Below are 15997 nucleotides of genomic sequence, written 5' to 3' on the forward strand. Positions count from 1 at the left end.
ATTGCTCTTTGATTCAGTGATAGATCACAAGGAAGGGGCCTGGGCACATCTCAGGACAAGTATTTGCAATGCAATAGGTCTCACATTTGCGAGAGTTTAAGCTATCTGCATTGTAAATGACAATGCCTTTTATTTATCTGTTTTGATAATTAACACATAAATAAAAGGCATTGTCATTTACAATGCCAATAGCTCAAACTCTTGTAAATGTGAGACCTAGTTAATTACAAAGAAGCGGCCGCCATTGTCCCGGGCTGCTTGGAAAGTGAAAGCGTACAAGGTGCGCTGAATGTTGCAGGAAAGCCTCTCGTGCCTGCAGAAGGAGACACTCATTAAAGAAAATAGTGCTTACAAATTAAATAAGACATACCGTGTAACAGCAAGAGTAAAAGGGCCAGTCCTCATGAGAGGTTACAAATGAAGACAAGGCGGTACTGAGGAGGGACTAACAAGCCCACAAACGAACCAGAAGCCATCATTTACAAAGGACAATTACACAAGCCAATGACGAATATGGGCGGAGAGTGGGCGGGGCTTCAAGTCTATACTAAAATACAGCATGCGTCGCAGAGCAGTGCATGCGCTGCCCAGGCTCGACCTAAAAAGAGATTCCGCGGATCAGGGAATCATAAAGAGTTGGATTGGGAGTCTGGGATTAACCTTCTGATGCACTATCACAGTGGCTAATATTCAGGTGTGACCTTTGGTCACACCCATGAATTATGTTGTGGGACAATCTACTTCAGAGTCTTGCCTGCTTTCATGACACAGTCTTTCATGAGGAAACGAGAAAAAGAAGAGTCCACTTCAAAAGAAGCAGTATCCCCAACACAAAACTTCAAACACTCAGACTCCAAATTATATTTTGGTGTTTGGAAATGGACTATAAGAAGAGGAGGTTGATATCCCAAACTTTGTCATCCACCAAACTGCCAGACTAACTGTGTGAGAAGGGGAAGCTCTCCAAGACTTCTGCCTATGACCGGGGACTGGGGAAGAAACCTGCTAGTCTCACTACTGGGTGAGGGGTCATCAACCGGGGAAACCAAGACCACGTGCCACAGAGCCTGGAGCACCAGCGCCTGCCTGTTTGCCAAGACCAGTATGCCCTGAGATGGAAGAAGAGAGTATTGTAGGAAATGAGGTCCAGTGGCGAACCCTACTGTGAGGACTTCCTGTGAGAGGTGTGAGGACTTGGCTGTGCACCAATCTGGTATTTGCCCATGTGCAGAGTCGACTCTGCGACCCCTGTATGGCAGGAGAGGGCTGTTGTGGACTGAGCCATGAATTGAGAATCGTGTAGGATCTTGATAAACCTGTACCAGTATGCTGTGGTGACCCCGTATGCCAGTGGAGACCACGGGTAAAGTTGCTACTTTGAGAAGTGCTGAGACTTACAATCGTCTAGGCAGCGACACTTGTGCTGTAGGAGCCTACATCCATACTATCCCATACTGAGGCAACCCATTATGCCGGTAGGGGTTGCCGATAAAAATGTTGCCAAAGGATTCGAACTGCCACCCAAGGAGAGACTAAGGCTATGTTTGGTGAGTTGGACGGGTTGGTGGGTTGCTTAGGATGCTGTGAACGACGTCTCAACCACACTAGCTCCAGACGGGAGCTGAAGAAAGGAATATTCCCCCCATCCCTGCAGCACTGCTCAGGAGCGAGAGCCTGCGCTGCCAGGTGCTGCGACGTGGGCAGCCCGATTTGATTTAGCAGAGCAGAACTCTTGGGTGCTTATGCTGAGGGCACCCACTGCAAAGCAGGTAAGACGATAAATGAACTGGTTGTGCCCCTCAGGACTCGCTGCTAACGGTGACACGAAAAGCTGAAGAAATAAAGGGGTTCTTTTGAGTAAGGCCTAATAGTCAGCATTCCCTGGATACAACCTCAAAGGAATTTTGAATAACCCCAAACATGTTACATGAATTAGGGTGGAGCAGGGATTTGCCTGACAACTACTAGAGCTCTGACCTCATGGGGATTGTGTTGTTGCTTCTGAAGGTCTTATTCCTTTGCATGTGCAGAGTTAGAAATAAAATACTACTTTTTCTTTAAAAAAACAAGTATTTGACTCTACATTGATTTATTGTTCGAATGGTTTGCTCTTTGAGTTATGAGTCGCGTTCACTGACCTGTATCTACATCTCACCCCCTCCCCCTGCCTCACCCTCCATCCCAATGGAGCCTTATTTGCTCGACCGCAGCTACCATTGAGAGTCAAGTGCAGAAGTGGTATTTGGCCCAGTTGCTCAGGATCCATAGTACGTTGGGCATCGGGAGAACAAGGCCCCCACCACCACTGTTGGGCCCTGTAACCTCTGCATGCTCCATGGCCCTCTGAAAGTGGTTCAGACATGGACCAGATCTACTCCTATGTTTACCCACGTGGAGATTAAGAGTATGGCAGTTTTGTTTTGCATGTGTGTGTGTTTATATGCAGAATTAAACGTGCAGATTTCTAATTCACCATTGGGATATTCGTAAACATTAGCCACTCCATGCAATGAATAGAGGCAAAGTAATAATAGTTTGTTCATACATCTTGGAAATGCACTGTCACGAATAACAACATTAACTCTCGGTTTAAATCATACACTATTTGAAAGCATAGAGTCTAAAAGACACAATGACTGGAAAATACCACCAAATATCACAAACACTCTGGAGGGTTGGATGTGAAAATAATCGCATCGGACTGCTGGTAAGAAAAACTGAATAAAATTAAGCGAAAAAACATCTGCAATTATACTTTGGTCCAATTAAAAAGAAATATGTGTGTAGTGGTATTTTGTAAATGGCAGGGTCTGTCATGAGGCTTACTGTATAGTGCTACGGTGAGGAGAATGTCTTTCATTGACAATGTTTCTTTCCTTCCATTATTCATCCTTTTCTGTTTTTCTGTCATCCTTGTGTATATAAAGTGTGTCCTCCAGATGTAGTAAATCCCCACTGCCAGGCCCGGAGCCGATAACTGAGCTTCCTCTCCGCTTCGTCGACTGTTTTCACTGAGACAGACCAGGACGACACAGGTTGTATGAAGGGACCAGGGGCCGAAGGTCTTCAGCAGAGGGAACGATGGAGAGCTAGGCTATGCTCTTAAGAAAGAAGCCTCCGAACTGGAAAGGGAACTCTCAAGTTCATTTTCTGATTTGGAATAAACTGCAATTGAGTTAATTTAATGCATAAAAAAGATCCTAACTCAAAGTTCACTGCACAAAGAATGTTTGCGTTTATCTTCGAGGTGAAATAGAACCTTAAGAGTGTGTGCTTCCTTTATCGTATGACTACAGGCAAGGAAACAGAAAAGTCACTTAAGACAACATGCCACACCAGCACCCGGAAGAAAAGGCTCTCTTCTGGTGGCTCTTACCACATTGCTGCATTTTAACTTTTGTTGACTCTCGGAGACAAAATAGAGCCCTTTGAATTCTATTTTGTAGCTGCTAATCTGCAAAGCATCAATTGCATGGTTCTGAGTGAAGTCATTTTCAGTCTTATCTATCTTTTTTCGTTATTTTCCGATTGACATCATCTTTTCTATTGCACGGTTTTTCCTTTTCTTGCTTGTTTACCTTTAGTTGTTATGTCTCTCTACTGCGTCACTGAACCCTTGAGCTTCATCCTGCTTGCTCAGACTCCATGGTATCCTGCCAGTTTTCTATGTTTTGTGTGTGTCATAGATTAACGTAATGTGTTCCAGTGCCTGGAAGCCTTGAGCCTAAAATACACCTTCTAAATACATGATCTTGTCCTGCACTCCTTCAAGGTTCTGCATAAAAGGCAATCCAGGGTTCCTCCATTGAAGCTCCACTGTATCTTTCCCTTTCTCCCTCAGAACCAGTGCTTCTTTCAGTCTGATGGCATATCAGAATCCAGGAAAAACCAAAGGGGATGATGGACGGAGTGTTGACAATACAAACACTCACCCCCAGTCAACTGATCTGGGTTTAATCCATCACCGTTCTTTAGCTCACTCCGCCAGCCCAATTCAGACATGGCCATATGGGTCAGACTGATTTGCATATGGCCATGTCTAAACTGGGGTGACAGAGTGAGCTAAAGAACGGTGATGGATTAAACCCAGATCAGTTGACTGGAGGTGAGTCTTTGTATTGTCAACGTTCCGTCCATCATCACCTTTGGTTTTTCCATATCAGAATCCAGTCAAGAGAGACTAGGTCGCACTGCCCTACAGGCTGCATTATGGTGACACTGAGTGCATGGCAGGAGGACATTAAAGGACAAACACGAATGGCAAGCTGAGAGATGGAGCTAAAATTCAGTACATGTATTTATAAGTGCTACAAACCTTCTTGAAAATTAGGGCTACTATAAAGAAAGGGGAGGCAGCAGAAATGGGTGAAGGACAAAGAGGAAAGGTAAAAAAAATAAATTGGGGAGAGGTGGAATACAGTGCCTTTTTTGTTCTGAGTTTTAAAACACATAAAGCATCATGAAAGGCAGACCAAAAATAGTTCAACCAAGAGAAGTGTGCAAAATGCAGCGTTGGTGGTAGCTAGTTAACAAGGGGCCCCCAAAAACCCAAAGCACTAATACACAAAGAGCGCAAACTCGCCTTTTCACAGGACTTTTGAGCAGTGCAATCACTTTCTCAAAACCGTGCGGCTCACTAGAAGGGCTTTTGGTAGACAAAAGAGGTCATTCTTTTAGTACCTTCTCTCATATAACGAGTCTAACTCCACAATTGGAGAATCCCATATGTAGACGGACACTCGTATAACTGGCCTGCTGCCTACCTTTTGAACTTTTTTTGCCTAAATGAACTGCGCCCCTTTACATGCGATTATGTACATTATGTTCAACCCATGGACTCATAAAGACGCAAATGAATGGTCGAGTGAGTAGTGTTGAATGACTGGGACATTAAACTGTAGTTTTAGTCCCATTCCATACCATCTGAAGCTATAGTAGGGCTCAGGTCTCAAAAGTGATGCAGGGCCCGACTTTGGTTTTATGGCAACATCTAGTGGCGTGAGCGTTAGGGTGACCTGCCTTAGCGAGAATCTATCACTGCAGGGCAGTGTTGAGCTCTGAAGAAATTGGGGCCTGAGGAAAATAGCCCCAGGTGCAGCTCCATGTAAAAGAGATAATGGAGCTATATTTTTTAACTTTATTTACAGGTGCCTTAGCATCGGAACACACTAGAGATAGATAAAATGTTACCTCTGCCACCCACACTCAAAAACACAAAATGTTTAACAGATTTTAAATAAAAGAAGTACGAGTTCCTTACCTGGTCATCCCGCAGGAAGGTTTCTATATCTCCATACGCAGACGTGTATTTGTGTTTCAAGACAAGTTCACACCATCGATGTCTGACCTTTTGGAAATCACAAAACAATCACTGTCAGCATATAGGTGACCCTCAGCAACTACTGTATGACTTATAACACTGTAATATCCTTTGACGGCCAATCAATTGTGATGATATTTGTCAAAGTGCAAGTACAGGAGGAGACTCAGAAAGACAAACATGTAAACCATTTTAGGTTACCTGTTGGTTATTAAGTTCCATGTTATTACACTTCACAATAGTGATGACCTCACTTCCAAGTGAGACCTAGGCTTTTGCCCATTTTATCAGCAAAGCTGCAGCTCCTATTTAATCAGTTTTTATTCGCATTCACTCACTCCGCTCATTGTCCGACATCAATTCTATGCATGTTTGGATTCAATTCATTATTTGTCCACCAGTTGTCAGGCAATTCTGTGAGCCACTCCACTTTCTTTGAATGAACAAATACCAAGTCTATGGTGTTCAAACTTCTCCATCATATTAGGACTTGAAGAGGATGTGGCGCAGAGGCCAGAGGTGTCGACTCCGCTGCTAGGGAATCCGGGTTCGAGTCTTGGCTTCAGCTCAACATCCTATGATTCTGGGCAAATCACTTAATCTCCCTGTGCCCATGGAAAATGCCTGGATACATTACCGGGTGATAAGCTACGCTATATACACCTACTAATTTAAATTAGACTTCCTCTCCGATTGTTATCATCAGTCGTCCATTGAAAAATGATAGGGCTTACATTTTTTTAGATATGTTAATTTCAGTGTCATCCATCACTACACCGCCCCTCCTTTAAAAAGTATGTACATATTTAGATCATCCCATACTACTCTTTTGAGGCCTCGTTATGAATAGTAAAATGGGACAGCATAATGGGCCTGTGCTGCCATTATAGAGTGTTATTATCACCCTTTTTGTCTGGCCATTTGACGTCTTAGCCTTGGAATGGGTCATAAATAAGATGCATGTTCCGGAATTACCAGGTCGTTTGCTGACTTTTTCTTGGTTTTTTTCCACTCACATAGTCCACATGCCTTTAAGCTGCTGGAAAATGTGATGGGATATGCAAGTGATATTACCAGGTCCAATTCCTCCCAATATAGAACTTTAAATTGTGCAGTGTGGCAATTCCACAGAAAACTTGCTGAATTATCACTGCACAAACCATAGCAGAATTTAGCACTGCTGAGGGCCTTTTTCTGGACTGCCTGCTACATAAGATCCAGGTAGTGGGTTAATACTGCAAACATATGATGCTATGTGCACTGGAAAACAACTTCCATTCCTTACACATTACACTGGTTTCAAAGTGCTCCTACATTCAACTGGTGTCCCTCGGTGCCTTACAACACCAGTCTGATGAGCACTAGTTTCACCTCTATCTGAAGACCTTCTAACCCGGGCCCACACCTTACAGTCCTTCTCCAGGTTGTTGAGTTCCAGGTACACACCAGCAATGATATAAGTAATAACATATTATATAGCACTCGGCCACCGAGGAGCAATAGCGGCACTTTAGGACTAAATGAGGGATCTTTTTTGCCATCAAATAGATGAATGTTGTGATCAGACTCAGATTTTTTTAAAGTAAACAGGTGGCATGTTAGCTCGAGTGCTACAGTCCCCAACATGCTTTGCGTGACAATTTACATATACTGTCATGGGTGGATGAGACGATAAATTGCACACCCAGACACAGCCATGTTGTTAGGTTTGGTGAGTAGTACTGTGTCATCTACATAATCCGTTTAGGCTGGTGGTTTTTGCCATCACCAAAACAGGAAAGTACAGTCTTGTCTAAAGTGTGGTGCACTGTCTATCACCTTCAGTGAGTTCTCGATTTCTAGCCAAAAGCCAACAGGAGTCGGATACCTGCAGTGCTGCTACTCCCGTTCTGATTCTAGTTCCACAGTGCAGAGTACCGATGGATACCAAAAAAGTTCTGTCTGAACGTCACTCTGAGGTCAAGAGACAAACTGGGAACTTGTGTGCTCTTTCATGGTTTTCCTAATTTTCCTGGACTGGTTAGGTAAAAGCAACTATTTTCTCTGTAGGCAGTAACTGAAAATATTGTTTAATGTGGGATGTGAGTTCTAGATGTTATTGAGTCAGACTCATAGTTGGGAACTTATAATATTGTTTGCAAGTCGAATAAACATAAACTGAGTCACGAAATGTCTATCCGTCACATACAAAACATGCATACTTGGCACTCATCTTCGCCTCTGAAAAATATTCACTACAATACGTTTCCGTAAAAAAATCATGAAACTTCACAAATAAATCAGTATGATACTAGAATGCATGTTGTATGGTTTTTAACTACAGTTACACTAGTGTTAGAGGTGTCTGGAATACATTTTGTTTCTAAAAAAAAAAAAAAAAAAAAAGCGGCACAACTTTTTAAACTTAAACACCTAGCAAGTTTCAGTACTAACTTCATTAAGCATTTACCAACAATAATAACAGAAAGGTCTGAAATGTCACGGCCAGAACAAACTCCCTGCACCCACTCGTTTCCTTTGTCCAGAGGTGCGTAGGGGCAACTTTTCGCACATGGTCTGCGGTTGCCCGGTTATTACATCATACTAGCATAACAATATTGGTGCTCTCTCATAGGTCCTTGTAGGTACATTGGGACCTCCTCTTGTATAGTTTATTGGGCATTCTGGAGGACATGGGGAGCCAAGGAGATCGCAGTCTGGTGGGGACTGGGACCATACTTGCTAAACGGGACATCACCAGACACTGAACCTCAGCAAGACACCCATGGATAAGTGTAGGACGAGCGGCAATGGCCTGGTGTGGTAAGTTGGAAGAACAGTGGGTGTCCTCATGGGAGGTTACAAGAAGAGACAAGGTGGTACCTAAGGAGGGACTACTAATCCTAATGAGAAGCCACCATTTACAAAGGATAGGGACAGGAGCCAATTGAAAAGATGGCTGGAAAGTAGGCGGAGCTTTATGCCCATATCCTGAATACAGTTGCTAGAAGAGGGCAACCCAATATTCCCCAAGGAACTGGGTAATTAATATACATAGAAAAATTGTGCCTTGAGGTATTATTTTATCTTATTCAATCTTTTGAACATGTCATATCTATGTACCATGACTCCAAGAAACATCAGAAAACGTGGTATTTCAATTCAGAAGTTTTATATCATATCTGAAACCAATGTATTCATTTAGGTACTTCACAAGTAAGGCAACACAAAGACACTACTACATTCAGTGAATTTCCCGTAGTGTGTTACACCGTTGGTATAATATGTACAAACAATATATACATATAGAATGCTACTGAAAGTACAGTCAGCTCAGTCCATCACTTTCTTTTTTTATCAATCCTGTTGTTGGTGATTCTTAACCCAAAACGGTGCCTGGGCGTCGACGTTTCGGTCTCTACTGTATAAATCACACCAAGACCATCATCAGGACTACTGTTGCACAAAACATCTACAAAGAAATATATACAATATATACAATCAGTCTCATTATATCCACATTCCAATGTCCAATATGATTAATCGTCTGCTAACATTAAACCATCACCTCACCCGGTGTGACAAACCACTACCTGGCTTAATACTCACTGAAAACGTATATTCTCTCAAGAATATTCTCTCTGAAGTACTTAAGTTCCACTGTGGTTAACCACTCTTGTAAATTAATCCAACTTTCGCCCTAAAACCGGTGCAATAAGAACATGAAACAACCAATCAATAAGGCCATATGTCACATCCATTCCACTTATACGGCATCCACCTCGACTTCCGGCTTACCTTGATTAAATCTAAGAGCGTGCGTGTAAACGCGAGTCCTAAATTCGACTCCGTGTGCAAGACGTATTACCTAAAAGACACAAGTAAGGAGGGCTACCATCACACTTCTGTCTCCTTTACTCTAAGTATCTTCAGTTAGCCGAAAGGCATCTAGAAGATAACGTTGGTACTTACTCGTATGCACCGCCATGGACGGGACCCATCCTCGTCACTTTCACTCCGCGTCTGTTCCTAATCTCGCAAACCAGGAAGACATTCTTTCCGTGAAGTGCACGCATGCGCATACGTTCGAAAAATGCTTGAAACTGTAGTGGCCATCTTGGAAGGGGCAAATATGACCTACTGTATCCTACGTTTTTACATGTATGTAGTGTTCCATCACCACACCAAAACTAACACAACAATTATTAAAAACATATAGGGAGTTCTCTCAGCTATATTTCATAAACATACCGATCACAAGCTAATAAGCAAGCGTTCCTCACCTAACAGGACCACTATTGCACACTCTTGTACAAAACACTGAAATGTGTTATATCACGTACTTGAGCTATACAACTGAAGCTCAGATAGTTGCAAGATTGTGCCATTCCACAAACTGATTCAGTCCGTACTCCACTGTTCTACTCATCCATATCCATTTGTTCTCTTTTAATGTCAACAGACGATCCACATTGGTCCTTCTTTTTGAACCTTTTACCACTTCCAGTACAAACCACTTCATGTCTTTGGGACCATGTGACTTCTCAATGTAATGTTCTACTAATGGTGCCGTTAACACCTTACACCTAATTCTCGATTGGTGTTGTGATATTCTCTTCCTGATCTCCTGTGTGGTCTTACCAATATACATCAGGCTACACGGGCATTCTATACAGTAAATGACATTCTTTGTCATACAATTTGAATGATGTTGCAGCATTACTTGTTTGCCATTTAGAGTACAGGATTTTATCCTGGACGTGGTATCACAGACAGCACATTGTCCACACGGGTAATGTCCCACAATGGGGGCCAAACCCCATTGGTTCTGGATAGTGTTCACACATGGTTCCCTGTATGTTTTAACCAAGTGATCCCGTAAATTCCTGACTCTCTTAAAAGCAAAGCGGGGAAAACTCAATTGTGGTTCAACTTTCTGTATTAGATGCCAGTTCTTGGATATAATTCTTTTGATCTGGCTAGACTCTGTCCCAAAGGTAGTCACACAGGCTATTATGTTATCAACCTTCTCTTTAGTTCTATTTTCAGTCAATAATGCTCCACGGTCATAATACCAAGCCCGCTTAAGGGCCCGTTTCACCATTCTGTGTGGATATTCTCTGGCACTTAATTTCAATTGGAGGATTTTAGCCTCCCTGAAATAATCCTCTTTGCGTGTACAATTTCGTTTAATTCTTAAAAATTGGCCAAAGGGGAGATTATCCCTTAAATTCCTGGGGTGATGACTAGAGTATTTTAAAAGTGTGTTGCGAGATGTGGGCTTTGTGTACAGATTAACCACTAGACTACCGTTGTCATTGATTAATTGTAAATCAAGAAAATGTATCCGTTCATTGCTATACTCAATAGTAAATTGTAAGTTGCTATTTTGTTCATTGAGCCAAGCATGGAATGATAATAGGTGATCCTCAGAGCCTTCCCAAATCAAACACACATCGTCAATATACCTCAGATACCGTTTGATATAGGTTGCAAAGGGATTATTATTGTGGATAATTTTATCCTCAAAATCTGCCACATATAGGTTCGCTATGTCCGGGGCAAAAATAGCCCCCATCGCCACTCCTTTCCGTTGGCCAAAGAAGTCATCCTTGAATAAGAAATAATTACGCTCTAGGGCTATTTTGGCACATTTAATGACAAATTCCACCGGTACCTGTATGGGACGTGTCTGGGTTTCTAACACTTTCTCAAGAACTTTTAAAGCCTCATTCTGGGGGATATTAGAGTATAAACTCTCAATATCCATGGTAACTAGGATATTCTTGTCCGGATCAAATGGCATGCCTTCCAGGGCATTAATCACGCTGATACTATCTTTAGTGTAAGATTTAGTCAGTGGCACAAAGGGCTTTATAAAATGTTCTACATACTCCGCCAAAGGTTGCAAAATTGACCCACACCCTGCCACAATGGGTCTTCCTGGAGGGTGTGTAGAGTTCTTCTGTATCTTGGGGAGTATGTAGAATGCCGGAATGGTAAACTCCTTCTTGTTTAGGTATTCAAATTCTTTCTGGCTTAGCCACATTCCTTCCAGGCCCTCTTTGCTAGTAGCAAGTATTTCTTTCCTTATCATTTCTGTAGGGTCTCCTCTCAGTCTGGTGTAATGTAGGTCATTATTTAGTTGGCGTAAAGCCTCCCTCTCATAATCAGCCTTATCTTGTACTATTATACTGCCCCCTTTATCAGCGGGTTTAATATAGATATCCTCACGTTTAGACAATGCCTGTAGCGTCTCATGTTGTTCCCTACTGAAGTTATACTTTACAAACCTTCTCTTATTGTTAAAGAGTTGGTCCAGCTCAACCAGAACTGTGTTTTCAAACGTTAGTAACTCTTTAGGCATAAGGTTGTTCGAGGGGTAAAACGTTGAAGGACACCGTAGACCCGTCACATTCATGGAATCATTAATAGTCAGAGATTTGCTGAAAAAATGTTTCAAGCGTAATGTACGGAAAAACCTGTGTATTTCCATCTGTGTTGTAAAGTGGTCATTTCTATTGGTGGGCACATATGACAAACCATGGCTCAAAAGATCTAATTCTTGTCTTGTAAGTTCATGACTAGAGAGATTAAAGATGGGTACCACCTCCATCATGGGGTTCTCAACCTCATCTGCTATTGTATCCATCTCTCTCACCACTCGTAATAATTGTTCCGGGTTTGTCGGAACCCCGGGGTGTATTGGTTCCTGTACTGACCCCTGCGTCCTCCCCGTGCTCGTCCTCGTGGTGGTGTCTGGCCCCTCCCTAAAAAACGGCCTCGACCTTGTCCTCTATTGTAACCTTGGTTAGAGCCCCCTGCTCGGTTAGTGCTGTCGTCTGAATTTGATGAAGCTGTATCAGAAAATGTTATTTGTTTAGGAGCCCAATGAGTCTGACCTTGTTGAAAGAACTCTTTCTTGAGGTAGGGGTAGGTACGTTCTTTTGAATAGTACTTTAGATCTTTTTGTAATTTCTCTGTTTTTCTTAAAATGTTATTTTTTAGGAAATCAGCTATCTGTAGCTCTAATTTCTTTAGGAACTCCTCAGCGTCAGTAACGGTTTGATCTTCCCTGACTTGTTTTTCCAAATCTGCTATTTCTTGTTTAAGTTTTTCAATGTGCTTTTGCGCAGTTTCAATTCCCAGCACCATCCAACTGCGCGAGCACTTGTTGGATACAAAACTAAAACCCACTTTAAAGTCCTCGTCTTCCGTAAATATTGCCGGGATATTCCGTACTTGTAACCCCACCGGAATGATATTATTATTCAAGCAGTCTGTGAGAAATTTTGCGTGTAACTCTGTTCTAATTAGTTTCTTCCGCAGCCTTTCTAGATTGTTGCGAATTGTAGTCTGTTGTATGCTATGTGCGCTTGTGGTATTCTGAGGTCCCAGTAGGGATGGTCCGCTCGCTACTTTAGCAATGTATTCGTCGCTATAAGTGAGAGTCTCCTGTTCTGACATTTACAATTTTAAATATTCAAGTGTCATATACAAAACACAGTGAAATACAATATTAATTGTTACAGTGATATAAAAATATTTACAAAAATTTTACAAAATTTTTTTTAACATACACATAATTAAAGAAACAAATGCAAGCAGAAAAACCAAAGTATTTGATACAACCACTTTCAAAGAAGGGCCCTTGCAGAACTTGTCTGCGCCAATATAGTTGCTAGAAGAGGGCAACCCAATATTCCCCAAGGAACTGGGTAATTAATATACATAGAAAAATTGTGCCTTGAGGTATTATTTTATCTTATTCAATCTTTTGAACATGTCATATCTATGTACCATGACTCCAAGAAACATCAGAAAACGTGGTATTTCAATTCAGAAGTTTTATATCATATCTGAAACCAATGTATTCATTTAGGTACTTCACAAGTAAGGCAACACAGACACTACTACATTCAGTGAATTTCCCGTAGTGTGTTACACCGTTGGTATAATATGTACAAACAATATATACATATAGAATGCTACTGAAAGTACAGTCAGCTCAGTCCATCACTTTCTTTTTTTATCAATCCTGTTGTTGGTGATTCTTAACCCAAAACGGTGCCTGGGCGTCGACGTTTGTCTCTACTGTATAAATCACACCAAGACCATCATCAGGACTACTGTTGCACAAAACATCTACAAAGAAATATATACAATATATACAATCAGTCTCATTATATCCACATTCCAATGTCCAATATGATTAATCGTCTGCTAACATTAAACCATCACCTCACCCGGTGTGACAAACCACTACCTGGCTTAATACTCACTGAAAACGTATATTCTCTCAAGAATATTCTCTCTGAAGTACTTAAGTTCCACTGTGGTTAACCACTCTTGTAAATTAATCCAACTTTCGCCCTAAAACCGGTGCAATAAGAACATGAAACAACCAATCAATAAGGCCATATGTCACATCCATTCCACTTATACGGCATCCACCTCGACTTCCGGCTTACCTTGATTAAATCTAAGAGCGTGCGTGTAAACGCGAGTCCTAAATTCGACTCCGTGTGCAAGACGTATTACCTAAAAGACACAAGTAAGGAGGGCTACCATCACACTTCTGTCTCCTTTACTCTAAGTATCTTCAGTTAGCCGAAAGGCAGCTAGAAGATAACGTTGGTACTTACTCGTATGCACCGCCATGGACGGGACCCATCCTCGTCACTTTCACTCCGCGTCTGTTCCTAATCTCGCAAACCAGGAAGACATTCTTTCCGTGAAGTGCACGCATGCGCATACGTTCGAAAAATGCTTGAAACTGTAGTGGCCATCTTGGAAGGGGCAAATATGACCTACTGTATCCTACGTTTTTACATGTATGTAGTGTTCCATCACCACACCAAAACTAACACAACAATTATTAAAAACATATAGGGAGTTCTCTCAGCTATATTTCATAAACATACCGATCACAAGCTAATAAGCAAGCGTTCCTCACCTAACAGGACCACTATTGCACACTCTTGTACAAAACACTGAAATGTGTTATATCACGTACTTGAGCTATACAACTGAAGCTCAGATAGTTGCAAGATTGTGCCATTCCACAAACTGATTCAGTCCGTACTCCACTGTTCTACTCATCCATATCCATTTGTTCTCTTTTAATGTCAACAGACGATCCACATTGGTCCTTCTTTTTGAACTTTTTACCACTTCCAGTACAAACCACTTCATGTCTTTGGGACCATGTGACTTCTCAATGTAATGTTCTACTAATGGTGCCGTTAACACCTTACACCTAATTCTCGATTGGTGTTGTGATATTCTCTTCCTGATCTCCTGTGTGGTCTTACCAATATACATCAGGCTACACGGGCATTCTATACAGTAAATGACATTCTTTGTCATACAATTTGAATGATGTTGCAGCATTACTTGTTTGCCATTTAGAGTACAGGATTTTATCCTGGACGTGGTATCACAGACAGCACATTGTCCACACGGGTAATGTCCCACAATGGGGGCCAAACCCCATTGGTTCTGGATAGTGTTCACACATGGTTCCCTGTATGTTTTAACCAAGTGATCCCGTAAATTCCTGCCTCTCTTAAAAGCAAAGCGGGGAAAACTCAATTGTGGTTCAACTTTCTGTATTAGATGCCAGAACGCTTGCTTATTAGCTTGTGATCGGTATGTTTATGAAATATAGCTGAGAGAACTCCCTATATGTTTTTAATAATTGTTGTGTTAGTTTTGGTGTGGTGATGGAACACTACATACATGTAAAAACGTAGGATACAGTAGGTCATATTTGCCCCTTCCAAGATGGCCACTACAGTTTCAAGCATTTTTCGAACGTATGCGCATGCGTGCACTTCACGGAAAGAATGTCTTCCTGGTTTGCGAGATTAGGAACAGACGCGGAGTGAAAGTGACGAGGATGGGTCCCGTCCATGGCGGTGCATACGAGTAAGTACCAACGTTATCTTCTAGCTGCCTTTCGGCTAACTGAAGATACTTAGAGTAAAGGAGACAGAAGTGTGATGGTAGCCCTCCTTACTTGTGTCTTTTAGGTAATACGTCTTGCACACGGAGTCGAATTTAGGACTCGCGTTTACACGCACGCTCTTAGATTTAATCAAGGTAAGCCGGAAGTCGAGGTGGATGCCGTATAAGTGGAATGGATGTGACATATGGCCTTATTGATTGGTTGTTTCATGTTCTTATTGCACCGGTTTTAGGGCGAAAGTTGGATTAATTTACAAGAGTGGTTAACCACAGTGGAACTTAAGTACTTCAGAGAGAATATTCTTGAGAGAATATACGTTTTCAGTGAGTATTAAGCCAGGTAGTGGTTTGTCACACCGGGTGAGGTGATGGTTTAATGTTAGCAGACGATTAATCATATTGGACATTGGAATGTGGATATAATGAGACTGATTGTATATATTGTATATATTTCTTTGTAGATGTTTTGTGCAACAGTAGTCCTGATGATGGTCTTGGTGTGATTTATACAGTAGAGACCGAAACGTCGACGCCCAGGCACCGTTTTGGGTTAAGAATCACCAACAACAGGATTGATAAAAAAAGAAAGTGATGGACTGAGCTGACTGTACTTTCAGTAGCATTCTATATGTATATATTGTTTGTACATATTATACCAACGGTGTAACACACTACGGGAAATTCACTGAATGTAGTAGTGTCTTTGTGTTGCCTTACTTGTGAAGTACC

General features: G+C 41.8%; 1 protein-coding gene across 1 annotated transcript in view; it reads right to left on the reverse strand.

Moving 5' to 3' along the window:
* Positions 1-15997, reverse strand: part of AOPEP (aminopeptidase O (putative)) — a 1575581-nt gene that overhangs the window by 50131 nt on the left and 1509453 nt on the right. Inside the window, exon 15 of the mRNA XM_086961188.1 lies at positions 5261-5347. Coding sequence (XP_086817314.1) covers positions 5261-5347 — 87 coding nt within the window. The remainder of the gene's footprint in view (positions 1-5260; positions 5348-15997) is intronic.

The sequence above is a fragment of the Lissotriton vulgaris genome, chromosome 3_1 (genome assembly GCF_964263255.1).
Source record: "Lissotriton vulgaris chromosome 3_1, aLisVul1.2, whole genome shotgun sequence".
NCBI lineage: Eukaryota > Metazoa > Chordata > Amphibia > Caudata > Salamandridae > Lissotriton > Lissotriton vulgaris.